Raw genomic sequence first — 23,550 nt, 5'->3', positions numbered from 1 at the left:
AGGCTTGTTCCTTAGTGTTTTTGGTATTCTGCCACATTTTTGTTGCACCACTTTAATTGGCCCTTAAGTGATATTCTACTGAACACTTTTTTCAAAGGCTCATTTAGAATTCCTGCTTAGAAAAAAATGTGGGTCAGGTGGGAATGAAGCACAAAACTGAATTGCTGCTTCACATGGCAGTTCATCAGTAAGGCTAAGTATTATCAATTTTTTGTTTACATCTTTGGTAATTTGATGCAAATGAAACTGGCAGTTTGCCAGTAGGTTTTCCTTTTTTTCAGGCAAAGACGTATTTAAAAAGAAATTTTACTGTAAGAAAACTGACGCCCAGAGAGTTTATGTAATTTGTTAATCTCACTTTTAAAATATTATTGCATTATATACTACATCAAAATAAAACTAAGCTAATAACTACAAAAGAACTTTGATGCTTTGGAAATGAACATATTGAATGTATTTGTTTAATACCATATATATTCCTCATAACCTAAATTTACAAAATGATTGTTAGCACTGCAACTTTGCATATTAAAGTAAAGGAAGTTAACACCTACTAGACAAATAGGTGGCAGAAGAAAGAGATCTATTAACTGATTCTAGCAGAATTTTCCCAGAAAGCTTGAGAAGATAGACTGTAATACATAGATGTCTTTAATATGAGCTATATTTATTTTGTATTAATATAATTACTAATGACATGCCTTTTCCCTATTATTTGGCTTACAAAATTCTACTTCCCAAGAATTGTTGTAGCAGTCTTTCCTTTATTTCTTTTAAATCTCTGGAAATCAATCTGAAGCTTTACTTGGAACCATTTAGCTTCGAAGATTCACATCAGTCACATTTTATTCAAAAGCTTTGTTCTTTGTTCGTTTTCAATCACAAAAAGAAAATAGTTTATATTAGTAGTTAGTTGATCTTTATGTACCTAATTAACTTGTATTAATAAGATGAAGTGGACATTATTTGCTGAAATACATTTATGCACTTTTTAAAAATCTCATTTTGGTATAATGATTTGATTCTTACTTTGTCATGTCTTACATAAAGAAAAATGGTCTTGTAAATCCTCATTGATGCCACTGGTTAAAGTATTCATGATGTCATCATTTTTATCAACCTACTGAGGTTGAAGTCTATTAATTTCAAAGATATTTGTATTTTTACTGTAGAAGATGAAGTAAAACAGTATGGAAATAAGGTTCAGGTGAAATGGGAATTAGTAACTTTAATTTGGATGGGACTATTGGCCATTTAAAAGAACCACTTTAAATTCTTTCTTGCACAGGGCTATGAAGAAGAGCAAGTAAAATGAATCGTAGTCTACATCTGGAAATGAGTGTGAACTAATCATTGTGTTATTTCAAATCAACAGATGCAAATGCGTCTCAGTAGGTTTTCCTTGTGATCACAAATTAAAGCAACATTAGTAGATATTCTATATAGGAAGAGGAAAATTTAGAAAATAAAGAGAAATGCTTATGCCAATATTATCATATATACATATACTATATATATACTATAGACATATAGTAGAATGTGTAGTTCTACTATAGATTAGTAAAACTTATCTATAATTTTTTATAGAAAATACCCCTCAAAAATTCCTCCCCATGCCATGTAAGACATGGCTGGCAAGCCTACCATTAGAATTGGTTGCAGGGGAAGGATCTTTCCTCTTTTAGAGGGCATATATCCCTCATTGAGGTAGCATAGGCTCTAGTCAACTATTCATAGATTAGCTTCAAAACTTAACCATATGTGTATCCTCTGTGACAGGTAGGAGGGGTCAGGACCACTGGAAAATGAGAGAAAAAAGAGAATTGTGTACTGTTATGCTACCATGTGCTGGGTGATTGTGGGGAAAGTCAAGAGGAGGGTGAGAAATAGAGGTGGGAAGATGGGAAAGTACAAAAGACCAAGTTTTTGGTTTTTTTTCCAATTGAAGTATAGTTGATTTACAGTGTCCTGCCAATCTCTGCTGTACAGCAAAGTGACTCAGTTATACAGATATATACATTCATTTTTTGTATTTTTTTCCATTATGGTTTATCACAAGATATTGAGTATAGTTCTCTGTACTGTACAGTAGGACCTTGTTTATCTATTCTGTATATAATCATTTACATCTATTAACCACAAACTCCCAACCCATCCCTCTCCCTCCCCCCCTCCCCCTTGGCAACCACAGTCTGTTCTCTGTGTCCACGATTCTGTTCCTGTTTTCGTAGATAGGTTCATTTGTGCCATATTTTAGATTCCACATATAAGTGATATCATATGGTATTTGTCTTTCTCTTTCTGACTTACTGCACTTAGTATGATAATCTCTAGTTGCATCCGTGTTGCTGCAAGTGGCATTATTTCATTTCTTTTTTATGGCTGAGTAGTATTCCATTTGTATATATGTACCACATCTTTTTTATCCATTCATCTGTTGAGGGACATTTAGGTTGTCTCCATGTCTTGGCTATTGTGAACAGTGCTGCTATGAACATAGGGGTGCATGTATCTTTTTAATTACAGTTTTGTCCAGGTACATGCCCGGAGTGGGATTGCTGGATCATATGGTAATTCTATTTTTAGTTTTCTGAGGAACCTCCATACTGTTTTCCATAGTGAGTGTACCAATTTATATTCCCACCAACAGTATATAGGAGGGTTCCCTTTTCTCCACATTCTCTCCAACATTTGTTATTTGTAGACTTTTAAATGATGGCCATTCTGACCGGTATGAGGTGGTACCTCATTGTAGTTTTGATTTGCATTTCTCTAATACTTAGTGATGTTGAGCATCTTTTCATTTGCTTACTGGCCAGCTGTATGCAAAAGACCAAATTCTTTATCATTACCCCCAACCCTGCTTCCAGCAAATAATGTTAAACTTGGAAATTAGATGATGCTGGCTTGATCACCTCTTGGTGCATTTGAAATGCATTGAGAGCTCTTTCTTGAAGAAATTATTTTCCGAGTGAGAACTTATATATAGGCTGTGCTTGCAGTCGACAGATTTGTCCATGTGAACATCAAAATTCTATAAAAATACAGTGACTTGTGTGAGTGATTAAAAAAAATCCCATGTGGCTTCTTTATAGAAAAACAAAGAAAAAATATTGCTAATTACCCAAACATACAGAGTTCTGATTTAAAACAGAACAAAACTTCATGTCAATAAATTTAGCTCGTGGATTAAATGAAGTGACATAAGGTGGTAGTTAGCCATAATTTTTGCAGTTGCCAGGGCAATCTGATCTCTTTAAGCCAAACAAAATATTCTCTAAAACTTTTGCCTATAGATAAATCATTTATAAAATAGAAGATGCCTTATAATGAAGTAGGAGTATTTAAGGTAAAGTCAACTTTATTCAACCTTACATTATTTATTGCTGTCATACATGGATTCATTTAACAAATTTTTATTGAATATCTACCACGTATCAGGCACTATTCTAGTTCCTGGGGATAGCTAGGAGCAAAGCAGTTCTCAACTCCCTGCTGTTAAGGAGCTTACCTTGTAATCAGGCTAGCCATAGCCCAGAATAATTAGAAGAAGAAAGATTATGTATAGTTTTATCTTAAAGACCATTTTCTCATGCTCTGACAATTTCTTAAACTTAGCTTAATTATCTGGTGAATTTTCTTTACTTTGTTTGCACCAAAGGAGAATCTTTGAGATGAAGATGGATATCTCTTTATATTCATTCTGTAAATAAAGTTAATTCTTTGAAAAACTATAGACTGAAAGGCTGCTCTCTGCCGGGCACTCTTTTAAATATAATGACAATTAGAAAAATGGATCAGAGCAGATCCTGACCTCAAAGCATGGTTGATTGTAGGGGACACGACAATGACAGAGAATGAAAGAGAAGCAACTGTACAATAGACTTTGTGCCAATCTCTCTCGTTAAATAGATGAGACAGCTCTGTGTGTGTGTGTGTGTGTGTGTGTGTGTTTGTAGCAGCAGTCCTATTGCCCTAATATATGTCTGTTGAAGACTTTTTATTTTCAATTTTATGTTTCTCCCAAAAGGTTAAAACTTATACTTGTTTTAATACTTTTCCTCTCCGGCTCAGAGTGTGGAAATAGTCTCTGGTATGAGTTCCCTAAAATCCAGGCCTTAATCATATTTTAGATGATTATATGCCTGGTATTTCCTAGTGTCTTATCTTATCTTGAGGCTTTCTAAATTATGTAACTAGGAATAGCAGTAGGGAAATAATGTATAAATGCATTAAAATTCCCCTGTAGAATAATGAATGGCTAGTATCTGAAAGCATACGCAGATTTATGAAATAAATATTACTTTAATATAACATGTAAATATTGAAGAAAAATGAGGACTTAACAGGAAGAGAAATTTATCAGATGTTTTAATTACCAATGCTTTGATTTATCCTGTAAAAAAGCATCAACTGTTTGGAACACAAACAAAGATAAATCCTTCTCAACCTTGAGAGACAGGTGTTGCCTCATTTCTGTTTTATTGGTGTGAAAATGAAAACATAAAGATCGTGTGGCCTTTGCACCTGATGAGTTTTTAGCTTAAGTGAAAGGGGCTCAGGCTTGCTGGACACATTACCACTGGTCACCACTGTGGTTTATGGAACAATAAGAATTAGGAGCAATTGGAATTAACAGACTGTTATAGGGATTTTTCAACCTTGACTTTTTTGGACAGGCCCATTATATATTTCTTTGGCTTTGCTTTGTAGTTACCAGCTGACAAGTGGATACAAGCCTGCCCCGATGGACCTGAGCTTTATCAAGCTCACCCCGTCTCAGGAAGCGATGGTGGACAAGTTGGCGGAAAATGCTCATAACGTGTGGGCCCGGGATCGAATCCGGCAGGGCTGGACCTATGGCATCCAACAGGTACGTGGGGATTTAGCTCTACAGCACGTACTCTGAGATTGACTTAAGTAGGAATTAGTATAATTTGTAACAGGAGAGATTAAGTAATGACCATCGTAAAACTCACATCATATAGATATCTTTAATGTACATATGCACAGAAACGCCTGATTCAAGAAGTCAGACCACCCCAAGTCTGGTTGTTATCATGATGGGCACAGTGAATATTACTAGACCAATGATTTATAACGTGGTTTTGTGGCATTTCTCTCTCTGAGATTGTATTTTAGGAGAAGCTTTTGAAATACGAGAAGTTTGAGATAAACTAATAATACAAGAGGTCTACAATTCCTTATTTATTTTTTAATTAATTAATTTATTTATTTATTTTTGGCTGCATTGGGTCTTCATTGCTGCACGCGGGCTTTCTCTAGTTGCGGCGAGCGGGGCCTACTCTTAGTTGTGGTGCGCGGGCTTCTCATTGCAGTGGCTTCTCTTGTTGCGGAGCACGGGCTCTAGGCACGCGGGCTTCAGTAGTTGTGGCATGCGGGCTCAGTAGTTGTGTCTTGCAGGCTCTAGAGCGCAGGCTCAGTAGTTGTGGCACACGGGCTTAGTTGCTCCGCGGCATGTGGGATCTTCCCGGACCAGGGCTCGAACCCGCGTCCCCTGCATTGGCAGGCGGATTCTTAACCACTGCGCCACCGGGGAAGTCCCACAATTCCTTATTTAACACCCCTGGGACCAGATGAATTTCAGAATCCAGATATTTCTTGGTTTTCAGAATGGTGATACATTGATCATGTTACCTAGTACCCTCAGCAGGGCAGCGGACTATATATAAATTATTCTTTGTTCAGCAGTGTAGGCTGATGATACCAAGAGGGGTAAGTAAAGATTATCCACAACCTTGCATCAATTCAGATCATTTTTGCCACCAACTGAGTTTTTGTTAAACTTAGTAAAAAAACCGACTTTTCTGAGTTTTCTGGATTTCAGAATCATGGATTTCTATTAATGGTTGCACTCACAGGAATAACTAACAGTTATTGGGTCTGTATTGAGATAACAAAGCAGAGCAAATTTAGCCTTGCTTCTTAGTGACTGTGTGACCTTGGGAAAGCTACTTAAATTAACTTTCTCTGTGCCACTGTTTTCCTCCTCACTGAATTATTAAACTTCATTATATTACTTATGTATAAGAAAGGCTACAGCAGTGCATTTCACCTAACAAATAATATAGAATAGTTTGCTATTATTATAAGATGCCAGTCACTATGCATAGAGTTTTACATCTATTTTCTTCTTTAACTCTTGCAACAGTTCAATGAAGGATGAACAATTTTTATTGCCAATTCACATACGATGTACAGGGAGCTTGAGAACAATTTGTCCAGCGCTACCCAGGTGGCAGAACCAGGTTGGAATCAAGCCTTCTGACTCCAGAGCCCCAATTTTTCTCTTCCACGTCACAGTGATTCTTGACAGCTCATAGTGGGCAGTGCCCTTATTTAAAGATTTTTAGGAATAAACTGGATTATTACTTATAAGCTTAGGCCATGGTTCAGGATAAAGGCTACATGTTGGTTTGAAAAATATGTTTCCAAAATTCTTCTTAACCGGTGACTTTTGTCATTTGCAAGGCTAAAGAAAACTCAGAGAGCCTTGATTTACTTCCTAAAATAAGCTGTTTTTATATTGAATTAAACTGGTTGTAACTGATGAGATTGTCAGTACTCAATCCACTTGAGCATAGTGTGTGTGTGTGTGTGTGTGTATGTGTGTGTGTGTGTGTGTGTGTATGAACCTGAACCATATACCACAGGGGGATAAGAGGTCACATTTGCTATCTGCCAAAGGAGCGCTCACTTGCCTTGCAGACCACATGACTCTGTGGGACAAACCAGAACCCCCCTGGTGTCCGCCTCTTCCTTGTGCATGAGGGTCCTCCTCATAAAAACACAGGGCTCTGTCTGAGCTGGCCAGAGCTCTCCTTGGAACCGTTTCTCCATCCCCTCTCCCAGCTCCCACTCCATCCCTCCACCCCATTCCCCACTGACAGAGCACACATTTGCCAGGTTATCTGAATGAGCGTTCTCTTTAATTTTTCATCACCCTCTCCTTAACATAAATAATCTGGTTCACAACTAGGTCGTAAACTCCTTGAGAGCAGGCATTTGCTTGAGGTCGCTCTTTGCCTCTCTAGCACACTTGGTTTCAAGCACTTGTGTACGTGGAAACCCCAGGGCAGCTCCTTTTCACAGTCAGATTCCCAGGACACCATTTCCAGAGAGTGTGATTCATCGGAGGCCTCTTAATTTCTCTACGTGAAAAGTTGGGGGGCAACAACCAGTGTTGAAAGGGAGGGGTGCTGGGTAATGTGTCTTGAAGCTATACTGGCAGTGCAGCCACTCTGTTTACGCTGCTTGTGTATTTGGGGGTGGCTTCGGAGTGGGGTTCCCCTTCAGGCAACCCAGATGATTTGGACTCCAGGTGTCAGTAGATGGTCACATAGTCCGGATGAGGTATTTACTACAGATTTGCTAGAGAGGGGGAAGAAGAAATTAGGAAACAGTTTTCTTTGCTCTTCCCCAGCCAGAGCAAACCCTGCCCACCACATACCTTTTTTTTTTTTTTTTGGAGAAGGTTTGGGAATATCCGCAGCCTCTTAGTTCTTCTTCATGCTAAGGTAAATTGAGAATCGAGTATGCCTCCTGAAATATGGAAAGTTTGACAAAACCGGCAGCAGTGAGTGAGTAGAAAGAAGTAATTTCTTAAATGTTAGAGCCCTGAAGACTCGCAGCCCTGAGGCATCTCCACCTCCCATGAGATTAAGTTTTGTACTTACTCGTAAATTAGGTATCCTTTTCCAAGGTCGTAAGATAACCTGTCTTCTTGCTTGGTCAGCACCATTTTAATCACGTTTTAAACTTGGGCCCTCTTTTGTAAAAGACGAATTGTGAGGTTTGTAGCTATTTCAGTATTCCTGGTATTACCTAGTTTCACCAGTTGATGGAGTCAACTTAATGCATATTTTCCAAGCTATTTGAGGTCATGGGATGGCCGCCCACGCACTGAGTTTTCTCTGAAGAAGGGACAGCAGCCTGGTGTCCTCCTTTGGCTCAAAAATCAGATGTCGGGTAATAATTAGGCTCTTCTTATAACAAAGACCTGTCAGTCAACTTGGCAAGGAAATGGTAGGTTCTCTTAAGTTAGCCCATTGCCTTGTGACCAGGGCAGATGGAAAATGATTACTGAGATCCTTAAAGTTGGCTTTTGTTACTGCTGTTATTTTTACGTTTTCTTCTCATGGAGAGGGCCTGATTTCAATTGATGCAGTTACTCACTTGATTAAATCTTTCATACTGATAGTATTTCAGTAACTCCTGCAGCCTGGGAAGACAAAGGGAAGGTAGAAGGCACAGTATCTACCTTCATATGCTTTATATTTTGATGTATTTGGTGGCTGTCTCATTTCCAAATGCTGTTGGTCACTCTTTGATGATCCTGTGCCTTTTTTGCCTTCCTGTAGGATGTAAAGAACAGAAGAAACCCTCGCCTGGTTCCGTATGCCCTTCTAGATGACCGAACTAAGAAATCCAACAAGGACAGCCTCCGTGAGGCCGTGCGCACACTGCTGGGGTATGGCTACAACCTGGAGGCGCCTGATCAAGATCATGGTATTTTCATTTCGCTTTCTTCTCCTCTTGTTGCAAAATCACATAGTAAGTTCTTTAAAGCCAAATGCGTGAATAAAAGGGGGAGTGCAAGATAGACTCCTTCAGTCGAAGTATGTAATTTAGGCCAGGAGTTTAGAGCATTTTTTGTCCTGAAGGACACTTGGAGGATTAGCCCATCTTTCAGCAGAGTGGCTCAGGACCGCAGTGATTCCACAAGGGGAAGAAATGGGTTCACCTTCCCAAAGAGTCTGAGGGAGCAGTTAACTCCGTGATTCTGTTTTTGCCCCTCACTCCCACCTACCCCAGCAGCTCTGCTTCAGAAGAGCTAGTTTTAGTTGTTTATGGGAGTAAACCTATAGTGGGAGCTAGTGTTTTCTAAACCTTCATTGTTTAGACTCTTACATATAGGCCATAGTAATTAATTAGTGCAATATTTTGCTTTAAGGAAAACACTCTAGAATAGGCACTCAATAAATATGTGTTGAATAAATGGATTTTTAAAGGGTCTATAAAGAACAATATTTCCTTTGAATAATACCTTTTAAGAATATGGTTTAAGACGGTTGATGCCTTAATCCTTTGCTCCTGTAGTTTGAGTTGGTGTTAATATCCATATTTTAAGGTTGCCAAAAATGACAGGAGCTCTGCGTGTTTCATTGTATTGCCTGTATTTTTTGATAGAAAGTTTTAAAAATCTATGTCACATATTCTCTAATGACTAATATTTTCAGTGTAGTATCTGTGTATAGGAATTCAATCTTAAATAGTAATGATAGGTAATATTTATATAGTGCTTATCATGTGTAACAAGTGTTTAGAAGGCCTTTGCAATTATTGTTTAATCCTCACAGTAACTCTCTGAGGATGGTCTGTGTACTATGCTCATTTTACAGATGACGAAACAGATTCAGATACTGCTGTGTCTTCCCATTTACTAAATGGTAGAGGCAGGATCCCAACCCCAGATTTCAGTCCTTTGAGTTGAGTCGGTAGGTAGTTAACATCTGGACAGTTCATTGTAGTTACTGAATCCTTATATTTGCTACAAATAAAATTAGATACCTATTTAATAACAATAATGTTCATAATCATAATGTAACTTCTTACAACGTAATGTATCTTGAAGTCAGCTTTATAGCAACAAATACTTGGTAAATCTTATTATGAAGCAGATACTACTAGATATGCAAGATACAGAAAATATCCCTGTCTTAAAGGGTGTGCAGTCCACACGGCCCCTGGGATGGATAAACAATAAAACCCTGCCAAGTCAAGACACAACAATTGGGAAGAGTTCTACAGCTGTCTGGTACAGAATAAGCCCTCAATGCTAATTGTTCTTTTTAAAATATTTTTTAAATGAGGTATAATTTTTATATAATAGAATGCACAGATCTTCAGTGTTCAATTTGGTAAATTTTGACAGTTGTATACACGAGAGAAACCACCACCCAAACGAACATGGGGACCATTTTCTTCATCACAGAAAGTTCCCTCTGCCCCCGAAAAGTAACCACTTTCTAAATTCTATCATCACAGATTAATTTTGCCTCTTCTTATACTCTGCATAAATGTAATCACTATATATTTTTAAAAAATCTTTATTGGAGTATAATTGCTTTAGAATGTTGTGTTAGTTTCTCCTGTACAACAAAGTGAATCAGCTATATGTATACACATATCCACTTCTTCTAGAGCCTCCCTCCCACGCTCCCCATCCCACCCCTCTAGGTGGTCACAAAGTACCGAGCTGCTCTCCCTGTGCTATGTGGCTGCTTCCCACTAGCTATCTATTTTACATTTGGTAGTGTATATATGTCAGTGCTACTCTCTCACTTCGTCTTAGCTTCCCCTTCCCCTCCCCCACCACCGTGTCCACAAGTCTGTTCTCTACGTCTGAGTCTTTATTCCTGCCCTGCCACTTGGTTCATCAGTACCATTTTTCTAGATTCCATATATATGCATTAATATACGGTATTTGTTTTTCTCTTTCTGACTGACTTCACTCTGTATGACAGACTCTAGGTTCACCCACATCACTACCAATGACTCAATTTCATTCCTTTTTATGGCTGAGTGATATTCCATTGTATATATATGTACCACATCTTCTTTAGCCATTCAGCTGTCGATGGACATTTAGGTTGCTTCTGTGTCCTGGCTGTTGTAAATAGTGCTGCAATGAACATTGGGGTACATGTATCTTTTTGAATTATGGTTTTCTCAGGCTATATGCCCAGTAGTGGGATTGCTGGGTCATATGGTAGTTCTATTGTTAGTTTTTTAAGGAACCTCCATACTGTTCTCCATAGTGGCTGTATCAGTTTACATTCCCATCAAATAGTAATCACTATATTTTTTATCTAACTTCTTTTGCTCAACATACTGTTTTTGTTTGTTATTTTATTTTATGTATTTATTTATTTATTTTGGCTGCGTCGGGTCTTAGTTGCGGCACGTGCGATCTTTCATTGCAGCGTGAGCTCTTCATTGCAGCGCGCAGGCTTCTCCCTGGTTGCGGTGTGCAGGCATCTCTCTAGTTGTGGCGTGTGGGTTTTTCTCTCTCTAGTTGTGGTGGGTGGGCTCCAGAGCACATGGGCTCTGTAGTTTGCAGCACGCAGGCTCTCTAGTTGAGGTGCGAGGGCTCAGTAGTTATGGCGCATGGGCTTAGTTGCCCCAAGGCATGTGGGATCTTAGTTCCCCAACCAGGGATCAAACCTGCGACCCCTGCATTGGAAGGTGGATTCTTTATGACTGGACCACCATGGAAGTCCCTCAATATACTGTTTTTGTGATCACCCATGTTTTTACAAGTATCACAAAATTAATTGCTGAGTAGCAGTCCATTTGACTAATAAACCACAATTTTTTTAATCCATTCTCCTGTTGATATAGATTTGGGTTGTTTCCAGTTTTTGACTGTTATGAATAAGACTGCTATGAACATTTGTAGACAAGTCTTTGTGCAGATTCGTACTTTCATTTCTTTTAGGGTAAATAGAAGTGAAATTGCTGGGTCATAGGACAAATGTACATTTCACTTTACAAGAAACTTCCAAACAGTTCTGCAAATATGCTCCCATGACCAATATGTGAGGGTATAGTTGCTCCCACATCCTGGCCAAGAATTGGTAGTGAATCTTTCCGATTTTAGCCCTTGCAGTAGGTGTGAAATGGTATCTTATTGTAGTTTTAATTTACATTTTCCTTAAGAATAATAATGTTGGCATCTTTTCTTATACTCGTTAGCCATTGGTATATCTTTTTTTATGAAGTGTTTGTTCACATCTTTTATCCATTAAAAAACCTGGGTTGTTTTGTCTTCTTTTTATTAAACTGTGAAAATGTATGTATTTATATATATAAACATATATGTATGTTTTTCTGGGTATAAGAACTATGTCAGATATTGGAAATATTTCCTCCCAGTTTGTGGATTGCTTTTTCATTATTTAAATGAGATCTTCCATGGAGCAGACATTGTTCATTTTGAAGACTTGTAAATCTTTTAAAGAGTTAATTGATCTTATTTTTTTTTGGTTAAACTTTCAGACATTTGTTTATCTTCCCACATCATCAATTGTGGATTATTATTAGTAAACTATCATAATTATGAGTGGCTGTGTCTCATATCTCCTTAGTGATTGTGGCATTCTATGGAGAACTTCAATCATTAGTCATAGTGACTCCTAGTTTCACAAAGCCACAATCTCTTTTTGTAATTACCTATTAAATGTACTCTTTAATGAACAATTGGATATATCAGGCGTACAAATGTTTATTAATAATACCTTAGGATAGTATAGCATTTTCCAGTGTTTTTGAATACTTTTTTTAAAATTATTTTTTATTAATTTATTTATTTGTTTTTATTTTTGTCTGTGTTGGGTCTTCGTTGCTGCGTGAGGGCTTTCTCTGGTTGCGGCGAGTGGGGACTACTCTTTGTTGTGGTGCGCGGGCTTCTCATTTTCGTGGCTTCTTTTGTTGCGGAGCACAGGCTCTAGGTGTGCGGGCTTAAGTAGTTGTGGCACGTGGGCTCAGTAGTTGTGGCTCACGGGCTCTAGAGTGCAGCCTCAGTAGTTGTGGCGCACTGGCTTAGTGGCTCCGCGGCATGTGGGATCTTCCCTGGCTAGGGATTGAACCAGTGTCCCCTGCATTGGCAGGCAGATTCTTAACCACTGCGCCACCAGGGAAGCCCTGCATACTTTTAAAATATTTGATTCAACTACTCTATTAGGTATATACGTAATATAAGTACAATAAATACCTAACAAGGGTACTGTAGTCATAGAAGTTTTTGAGCTTCTTTCTAACTTTGTGTCTCCCTAGAGAGTATTAGATAAGAGAGATGAGAGTCTATATCTTTTCTGTTGGAAGATGTTATAATGATAATAATAAAGGTTTTGGGAAAAATCAACCATGGTTTTAAAGTCTGACATATCAACCATTTGATATCCCCCAATTTTATTTTCATTCCTTCCCACATGAATATTTATATTTTGGGTGTCTAGAGTCTTACCTACATTTATAGGTCTTTCCTCCACCATTGCTTTTCTGATACTCGTTGAAAATTACATAGAAAGAGTGCTGTCCAAGTCAGGCTGACTCAGTTCTAAAGTTGTAGATGACAGCCAGTGAATTAAGGAGAAAACAGGAAAGAAACAAGCCCACTGTATAGCTCAGAGAAATGATTAATCATGGCTCTAACAATAACCTTAAGTCTTCAAGGAAATAGTTAATTGTGGTCAATATTCAAGGAGGAGAATACATTTAGCCCTGTACAAAGAAATAAGCAGTGTATGCCAGAGAAAAATAATGATGATTATATTTAAAACATTATCAATTATGGGCATAAACTGTGTCAGATCTGATATGTTCACTTTTAGTGAGAACTGCATTCAGGAGGATACTGGATAAGATGTTATTCTGATGACATACAGTGTTTTATATTATTTACAACCATAATAAAATTTCATCTTCTTAACACCTCTGTGAGGCAATGTATTACTACTTTATGGTTACCTACTTTCTTGTGACTTATATGAATTTCAAGAAGGAAGAAAAGGAGCTTATATTTACTAAATCCATCTTTGGGTTTCATGTTACTTCCATATTTCAAATCATCCTCATTTTCATTTGATCTTAATACATAGTTATTGAACATCTCCCGTGCTTAGTTCTGGGGATTCAACAATGAATAAGACAGTTTTGCTCACAGGTCGCTTTCAGGATAGGCAGGGAAGGTAGACTAAATTGTCAATGCTTTTATACAGTGTAAACATTAATGCCCAAGTGTCACAGCAGAGAGGATTTAACTGAGCTTGGTGGTGTCAGAGAAATCTTCATAAAGGAGGTGTATTAGTTATCTACTGCTGTGTAACAAATACCCCCCTCCCTAAAATTTAATGGCTTAAACCAACAAATGTTTGTTATCTGAAAGTTTCTGTGGTTAGGGATTTGAGTGGATTAGTTAGGTCGTTCTGAATCATGGCCTCTCTTGAAGCTGCTATCAAGTCGGCCAGGGCTGCAGTCATCTGAAGACTTCAGTGGGGCTGGAGGATTTGCTTCTAAGACAGTTCACTTGCATAGTTGTTGGTTAAAGGACTCAGTTTGTCTCTGGATATTGGCAAGAGACCTAAGTTCCTTGTCATGTAGACCTCCTCAGAGAGATGCTTCAGTGCCTTCACATGGCAGCTAGCTTCCCCCAGAGTTAGTAATCTAAGAGATAGTGCGAGGAGGAAGCCTCAATGCCTGTTACAATTACTTCTGCCATATTCTGTTTGTTGGAAGTGAGTCACTAAATGCATTGCACCCTTAAGCCCACACTTTTTGAAGGGAAGTGTGACAAAATATTTGGAGACATGTTTTAAAACCATCAAAGCTAGGGTGAAATTTAGAGGAATGAGTAGGAATCATTGAGGTTCCTGTGTTCCAGACAGAGAGGATGGTTTGTGCTAAAGGCTTGGAGTGACAAGGGAGGTTGCACGTGGGAATCAGATAGCCTTACGTGGCCAAATATAGAGTGAAGTTTGAGAAGCAGGAGGAGAGGAAGGAGAGAAGACAGAGACTGAAACAAGGGTTTTCTGTTTAAAAGAATTACTCCAGTGGCTCTTTGGAGAATGGGCTGAAGGTGAACAAAATTAGAGGTGAGGACAGCAGTTTGGTGGCTATAAAAGAAGTATAGATGAGGAGTGTTGAAGGCCTGATCTTAGCCAATACTGTGAATAGAGAGAATTCACAGAATTTACAGGGCAGAATTGTTTGGCATTTAGAAATAGAATCAGTGGAAGGACGACGGAGTGTCTGGGATGTGTTTGGGATGGCTTCTGGGTTGGTAGCTGGTGAGTCCCTTCACATTCACTGGGAGCACAGGAATTGGAGCAGATAGAGACGGGAAATCGGGGAGATTCTGAGTTTGATTTTAAATATGTTGAGTTTGAGATGCATGTGAGACAACTAGACAGAGCAACCAAGGCTCAATACGTATGTATATATGTATACACATACACACACATATATGAAGCTGAGACTATTGCTAGAGAGAAAAAGAGGGTTAAAATTTTCATTTTTTTAAATAGGAGAAATTTGGACATTTTTAAATGCTAAGGAAAAGAATCAGAGGAAAAGGAGAGTTGAAAGGAAAGGAGAGGAACTTGATGAAGTATGATCTGAGGATGGTTGGGGGTGGGGGAATGAAATTCACAACATGGGTAAAGGGTTTGGCCTTGTATAAAAGGGAGACCTAACATTTTTGTCTAATAAGTCCAATATCTGGGCTTCCTCAGTGACAATTTCTATTGACTTTTTTCCCCTGTATATAAGATGTACTTTCTTGTCTCTTTGCACGTCTCACTATTTTTGTTGAAAACTGGACATTTTAAATAGTATAATATGGCAACTCTGGATTCTCCAGGGTTGGTTATTGTGCTTGTTGTAATTGTCGTTACTTATTTGTTTAATGAATTTTCTTAACTAGTTCGGTAGAGTATGTTTTGTTTGTCATGTGTGGCTGCTGAAATCTCTTATTTCATCAGCTTAGTGGTCAGCTTGTGATTAGACAGAGACTTCCATAAATGGGACCTATAAATCTCCCAACTTTTGTCAAGGGAGGGACTCTGTGTGCATGTTGGGAGATGCCTTGGACACACAGCCAGCCAGTGTCCACCTCAGCCTTCACTTACGGTTTTTGCAGAACCTCAGGGTCTTCCAGATGTGAGAACTTAAGGCCTTCTCAGGTCTTTTCCTGAACCCAGAACCCTGGGCGAGAGCATGGCTTACTAGATCACCAGGATTATGTTGAAACTTTTCACAGCCTATTGTGTATATCTCATTGCCCAGGTTTTCTTTTCAAATATTTTGGACAGCTTATTTGCCTCAGCTGTTATTGCCACCTCAAGCAGCTGCAGTGTTAAAAAATGGCCTCTGATTTTCAACAAATGACCCTGGGGAAAAGATTGTTTGCATGGGCAAACTCTAAATCAGGTCAAATAAAGATAAGTATTGCCAGTGGAATTTTGCAAGGAACTACCAGAAAGGTGAAATAATGGCAGTCATCCGTGAATGGGGCTTTGAGGAGCTCCAACTCTGCTCTGTCCCCTCCAGAGGCTTCTAGCTTGCTGATTTTCACTTTAATTGAAGGCCTATTGGTTTTCATTGTACTGTGCATCTAGGAAGAAAGGAATAGCACTAAGTCAAGTTAAAGCACCACTAAGCTTGCTGTCCTTACAAATATTGAGCCATTTTTTATTGAATAAACACTCCCCAGATTGCTGCCAGCCTTTGATTAATTTTTAGAGCTCTGAAAAAGTTGATTTTGACCATTTTTTCCATTATTCTCATTGCTTTTACAGAGAAGAGTAGTTTTGGAGGTCCATACTCGGTTATTCCTTCTGATGTCACTCAGCAGTAAAGATTAGAGAGAGATGTTTGTGGGACGGGGCAGAGAGCAAGTTTCAGAGAGATAATAAGCAGAGAAACATTAATGGTCCAATTGAGGTTAGAGGCTTTGAGTTAGTAATGGTGCCAGTCTGTTGTGTGCAGGTGTTTTCCAGCAAGCTCAGCAGAGCAAGTATAGATGGTGAGAATGAGATAGTAAAATTAGACAAAGATTGGGGTTAACAGAGCAAGTGAGGAGAAGAGTAATAGGGCAGGAAGGTACTGAAAGCTGTATAGATAAGGAAGGAAAGCCACAGAGGAAATTAATGAGTTTGAAGAGTGAATGTGTTTGAATAAGGAAATGAGAAAACTGGGAGGAAAAATGGTGATCAGAGGATGGCATGGTTTCTGCATTTTAAGAATTTAAAGATAGAACCATTGATAGCTGATTGACAAGGTTCAATCTTACTGAAGTTACGTGATTAACGAACGGAGAGGCTCGTGTAAAATATTCCACAATGGAGGCTGAGATCCTGTATTTTTTCTTTCTTTTTTTGGGCTGTGCTGCGTGGCTTGTGAGACCCTAGTTCCCAGACCAGGGATTGAATCTGGGGCCATGGCAATGAAAACACCAAGTCCTAACCACTGGACTGCCAGGGAATTCCCTGAAATCTGTTTTTCGTTCACCAGTGTGTCCTGGAATCCAAGAGCCCACCTGCCTCTTCGTAGGGATTAAATTGATGTATATGGAAAATACGTAAGAAAGATTCATTTTCCAATTGGAGGAATCAGTAAGGGGAAAAAATGGCATCTGAGTTAGCTGTTGAAGAGGTGAAAATAGCAACAAGAAGAGGTTGGTGGGAGAAAGGACATTCCTGACAGAGGGAAAGTATATCTGATGTCATTAAATTTAGAAAGAGTTGAGGGGAAATTGATTGTATAGTTAGGCTAAATTATAGGGTCTAAGTGAGGACAGAACAGTAATAAATGGAGGTAGAAGGATTAGGCTAAAATATGGAATATTTTGAAAACCCAGTTGAGAAATACGGTAAAGTTGTACAAGGAGTTCTAGCGCCAGGAAGTTTTAAAGCAAAAGCTTGATTTGTGATCAGAGTTTAGAACAACAAAATAACTATGACAACAGTGGGAAGGAACAGATTGGAGGGGGAGAGTGCTTAGACAGAGAGACCAGTTGGGAGGCTTTGGGAATATTGTGATCTTCAGGACAAGGATGGTGAAAAATGGAAATTAATAGATAGATGTGAGATCTTATGGAATAAAGCAAAATGGTGATCACTAAGATAAGATTTAAAACATTAATTTGTAATTGACTGTACTGCTTTTGCTGACATTAAAAAAGTTAAGGACATAAAATTTTTGATAAAACTGAATCTAACCTTATGTAATTGGTCAGGGCTATCATTTATTTTCTGTTAGTCAGCAGAATGATGATTTGTGTATTCCAGAATGAATATGAACTCAGTGTTTGAATTATACTATTTTTGGAGAATTGTTCTAAATAATATTTTAAAACATTTGAAAAAGTCATTTATTTTTATTCATTACAAAGTTTTATTGAGATTTGAATTGCTTACTTAGAAATTATACCAGGTTAAAAGGATAACTGGTTAATACCAATGATTTTTTTAAGATTATTATACAGATACACCTGAAGGATTCAAGATACGTATACAATTTCCAAGAGACTAGCCTGCCTTCCTTCATAGCTTGTTATAAAAAACTTGTAATTTTAATACATGCTTAGATCTTGACTGCCCTCTAGTGGTAATTGTCTTTTAAATGTATGGTTTGGAATGCAGCGTGTATAGATATTTTACGTCCTATTTGAACGGTCATTGGTGTTTGCCCTCTCAGTGCTAGGATCTGTGAGGTACTAGGAACACAGTATATTATCAGACCTTGCCCTTAAAGTGGTTTGTTAAAGGCATAAATCCCGAATTTCTTCTTTGAGTAGCTTTGATAAGTGTGATAGAAATATATCTGCTAACAGTTCGTTTTTTTAAAATGTCAATTAGTGTTACATTCATTGTAACAATTTAAAAATCATTTATGTAACTTACTTACATGAGCTAGAATTGTATGAGTGTAGAGTGTTTAAAATCAAGCAAAGGGGGACTTCCCTGGTGGTGCAGTGGTTAAGAATCCGCCTGCCAATGCAGGGGACACAGGTTTGATCCCTGGTCCGGGAAAATCCCCCATGCCACGGAACAACTAAGCCTGTGAGCCACAACTACTGAGCCCAAGTGCCACAACTACTGAAGCCCACGTGCCTAGAGCCCATGCTCTGCAACAAGAGAAGCCACCGCAATGAGAAGCCCGCAACAAACAGTAGGCCCCTCTCGATGCAGCTAGAGAAAGCCCGCGCACAGTAGTGAAGACCCAACGCAACCAGAAATAAGTAAATAAATAAAAAGAAAAAATTAAATTAAATAAAATTTTTAAAAAATCAAGCAAAGGATGAGAATTGCATGTTTGCAGGGGAGAGTTCTATACCTTTGACAGTGGTGCTGCTGATTAGCTATTTGCCTGAGCTCCTGTGTCCAGAGATCAGGAGACTCTTTGTTCCTAGACTCAATTCAACAGGTATTTATAGGGCACCTACTTTGTGTTCAACCACTTGATGCTACAGGGTATGCAACAAAAATTTGTTTCAGATTGCCTGCGTAATCTGTTTTTAAACATCTGTGGATCCAGATTTCCATTTAGTTATTAGTATTTTATCCAGAAACAGAATGCTGAACTGTTGCTTCTTTAAACTATGGTTGCAAGCTACCCTAAACTAATGTAAGAAATATAGAATATAAACTATGAGCCACATGGACATTTGGAGGAAGATCCATGGAGCTTACAAGTCCTTGGCATGATGATATCTATGAATAGTATGTTAATTTCAAGTTCAGTTGAATGCCATCAGTGAGTGTAAGAATAGTGTAGCAGGGCTTCCCTGGTGGCGCAGTGGTTGAGAATCTGCCTGCCAATGCAGCGGACATGGGTTCGAGCCCTGGTCTGGGAAGATCCCACATGCCGCGGAGCAACTTGGCCCGTGAGCCACAACTGCTGAGCCTGCGCGTCTGGAGCCTGTGCTCCGCAACGAGAGAGGCCGCGATAGTGAGAGGCCCGGGCACCGTGATGAAGAGTGGCCCCCGCTTGCCACAACTAGAGAAAGCCCTCGCAAAAAAAAAAAAAAAAAAAAGAATAGTGTAGCAGTTATGACCCAGCAGTTCCACCCCTGGGTGTATATCTGAAAGAAACAAAAACACTAATTTGAAAAGATACAAGTACCCCAATGTTCATAACGGCATTATTTACAATAGCCAAGATATGGAGGCAACCTAAGTGTCCATCAACAAATGAATGGATATAGAAGATGTGTATATATACACAATGGAGAACTACTCAGCCATAATAAAGAAGGAAATTTTGTTATTTGCACAAACATGGATGGACTTGGAGGGTATTATGCTAAGTGAAATAAGTCAGACAGAGAAAGACAAATACTGTATGATATCATTAATATGTGCAATCTAAAAATACAGCAAACTAGTGAATATAACAAATAAAAAAGAAACAGACTCATAGATACAGAGAACAAATGAGAGGTTAACAGTGTGGGGAGAAGGAATGGGGAGGGGTAATATACGGATAGGGAATTAAGAGGTACAAACTATTATGTATAAAATAAGCTACAAGGATATATTGTATAACACAAGGCATATAGCCAATATTCTATAATGACTACAAATGGAGTATAACCTTTAAAAATTGTGAATCACTATATTGTACACATATAACATATAATATTTTACATCAACTACACTTCAATTAAAACAGTAGAATAGTGCAGCAGCTTAAGGTCAGGGGAAAAATGCCAGGACTAAGAAATTCTTCATCATTACCTTTTATTGACCCAAATTTTCTATATAGTACCCCTGTTTTTAGTACCTCTATTAGGAGAAAAGATTAGTGGTAAATCTTAATACCAAGAGAAATTTGTAGTGAGCTTTTTTTTTTAACATCTTTATTGGAGTATAATTGCTTTACATTGTTGCATTAGTTGCTGCTGTATAACAAAGTGAATCAGTTATACATATACATATATCCCCATATCTCCTCCCTCTTGCGTCTCCCTCCCACCCTCCCTACCCCACCCCTCTAGGTGGTCACAAAGCACTGAGCTGATCTCCCTGTGCTATGCAGCTGCTTCCCACTAGCTATCTATTTTACATTTGGTAGTGTATATATGTCCATGCCACTCTCTCACTTTGTCCCAGCTTACCCTTCCCCCTCCCCATGTCCTCACGTCCATTCTCTACGTCTGCGTCTTTATTCCTGTCCTGCCCCTAGGTTCTTCAGAACCATATATATTTTTTTAGAGTCCATATACATGTGTTAGCATACGGTATTTGTTTTTCTCTTTCTGACTGACTTCACTCTGTACGACAGTCTGTCGGTCCATCCACCTCACTACAAACAACTCAATTTTGTTTCTTTTTATGGCTGAGTAATATTCCATTGTATATATGTGCCACATCTTCTTTATCCATTCATCTGTCGATGGACACTTAGGTTGCTTCCATGTCCTAGCTATTGTAAATAGTGCTGCAATGAACATTGTGGTACATGACTCTTTTTGAATTATGGTATTCTCAAGGTATATGCCCAGTAGTGGGATTGCTGGGTCATATGTTAGTTCTATTTTCAGTTCTTTAAGGAACCTCCGTACTGTTCTCCATAGTGGCTGTATCAATTTACATTCCCACCAACAGTGCAAGAGGGTTCCCTTTTCTCCACACCCTCTCCAGCATTTATTGTTTGTAGATATTTTGATGATGACCATTCTGACTGGTATGTGGTGATACCTCATTGTAGTTTTGATTTACATTGCTCTAATGATTAGTGATGCTGAGCATCTTTTCATGTGTTTGTTGGCAATCCGTATATCTTCTTTGGAGAAATATCTATTTAGGTTTTCTGCCCATTTTTGGATTGGGTTGTTTGTTTTCTTGATATTGAGCTGCATGAGCTGCTTGTGTATTTTGGAGATTAATCCTTTGTCTGCTGATTCGTTTGCAAATATTTTCTCCCATTCTGAGGATTGTATTTTCATCTTGTTTATGGTTTCCTTTGCTGTGCAAAAGCGTTTAAGTTTCATTAGGTCCCATTTGTTTATTTTTGTTTTTATTTCCATTTCTCTAGGAGGTGGGTCAAAAAGGATCTTGCTGTCATTTATGTCCTAGTGTTCTGCCTATGTTTTCCTCTAAGAGTTCTATAGTGTCTGGCCTTGCATTTAGGTCTTTAATCCATTTTGAGTTTATTTTTGTGTATGGTGTTAGGGAGTGTTATAATTTCATTCTTTTACATGTAGCTGTCCAGTTTTCGCAGTACCACTTATTGAAGAGGCTGTCTTTTCTCCATTGTATATTCTTGCCTCCTTTATCAAAGATGATGTGACCATATGTGCGTAGGTTTATCTCTGGGCTTTCTGTCCTGTTCCATTGATCTATATTTGTGTTTTTGTGCCAGTACCATACTGTCTTGATTACTGTAGCTTTGTAGTGTAGTCTGAAGTCTGGGAGCCTGATTCCTCCATCTCCGTTTTTCTTTCTCAAGATTGCTTTGGCTATTCGGGGTCTTTTGTGTTTCCATACATATTGTGAAATTTTTTGTTCTAGTTCTGTGAAAAATGCCAGTGGTAGTTTGATAGGGATTGCATTGAATCTGTAGATTGCTTTGGGTAGTAGAGTCATTTTCACAATGTTGATTCTTCCAATCCAAGAACATGGTATATCTCTCCATCTGTTTGTGTCATCTTTAATTTCTTTCGTCAGTGTCTTATAGTTTTCTGCATACAGGTCTTTTGTCTCTTTACGTAGAAAAAATTTCTTTTTCTCCTCTGATTGCTGTGGGTTTTATTCACTATTATTGTTGAATAATAGTGGTGAGAGTGGGCAACCTTCTCTTGTTCCTGATCTTAGTGGAAATGATTTCAGTTTTTCACCATTGAGAATGATGTTGGCTGTGTGTTTGTCATATATGGCCTTTATTATGTTGAGGGAAGTTCCCTCTATGTCTACTTTCTGGAGGGTTTTTACCATAAATGGGTGTTGAATTTTGTCAAACGCTTTTTCTGCATCTATTGAGATGATCATATGGTTTTTTTCCTTTAGTTTGTTAATATGGTGTATCACATTGATTGATTTGCGTATATTGAAGAATCCTTGCATTACTGGGGTAAACCCCACTTGATCATGTCGTAGGATCCTTTTAATGTGCTGTTGGATTCTGTTTGCTAGTATTTTGTTGAGGATTTTTGTATGTATGTTCATCAGTGTTATTGGCCTGTAGTTTTCTTTTTTGTGACATCTTTGTCTGGTTTTGGTATCAGGGTGATAGTGGCCTCGTAGAATGAGTTTGGGAGTGTTCCTCCCTCTGCTATATTTTGGAAGTTTTTGAGAGGGATAGGTGTTAGCTCTTCTCTAAATGTTTGATGGAATTCTCCTGTGAATCCATCCGGTCCTGGGCTTTTGTTGTTGGAAGATTTTAAATCACAGCTTCAGTTTCAGTGCTTGTGATTGGTCTGTTTATATTTTCTATTTCTTCCTGGTTCACTCTTGGAAGGTTGTGCTTTTCTAAGAATTTGTCCATTTCTTCCAGGTTGTCTATTTTATTGGCATAGAGTTGCTTGTAGTAATCTCTCATGATCCTTTGTATTTCTGCAGTGTCAGTTATTACTTGCCCTTTTTCATTTCTAATTCTGTTGATTTGAGTCTTCTCCCTTTTTTTCTTGATGAGTCTGACTAATGGTTTATCAATTTTGTTTATCTTCTCAAAGAACCAGCCTTTAGTTCTGTTGATCTGTGCTATTATTTCCTTCATTTCTTTTTCATTTATTTCTGATCTATCTTCATGATTTCTTTCCTTCTGCTAACTTTGGGGTTTTTTTGTTGTTGTTGTTCGTCTTTCTCTAATTGCTTTAGGTCTAAGTTTAGGTTGTTTATTTGAGATTTTTCCTGTTTCTTGAGGTAGGATTGTATTGCTATAAGCTTCCCTCTTAGAACTGCTTTTGGTGCATCCCATAGGTTTTGGGTCATTGTGTTTTCATTGTCATTCGTTTCTAGGTATTTT

The 23,550-nt window shown here is 38.3% G+C and overlaps 1 protein-coding gene across 1 annotated transcript in view; it reads left to right on the top strand.

Annotated features, from left to right (window-relative positions):
- The window catches only part of RYR2 (ryanodine receptor 2), a 537,153-nt gene that overhangs the window by 246,609 nt on the left and 266,994 nt on the right, over nucleotides 1-23,550 (top strand). The window contains exons 26-27 of the mRNA XM_061190410.1: nucleotides 4,714-4,873; nucleotides 8,382-8,529. Of these exons, the coding sequence (XP_061046393.1) occupies nucleotides 4,714-4,873; nucleotides 8,382-8,529 (308 nt within the window). The remainder of the gene's footprint in view (nucleotides 1-4,713; nucleotides 4,874-8,381; nucleotides 8,530-23,550) is intronic.

This window comes from Eubalaena glacialis, chromosome 1 (assembly GCF_028564815.1).
Source record: "Eubalaena glacialis isolate mEubGla1 chromosome 1, mEubGla1.1.hap2.+ XY, whole genome shotgun sequence".
Taxonomy (NCBI): Eukaryota; Metazoa; Chordata; class Mammalia; order Artiodactyla; family Balaenidae; genus Eubalaena; species Eubalaena glacialis.
This window is presented reverse-complemented; position numbering and strand designations above follow the sequence as displayed.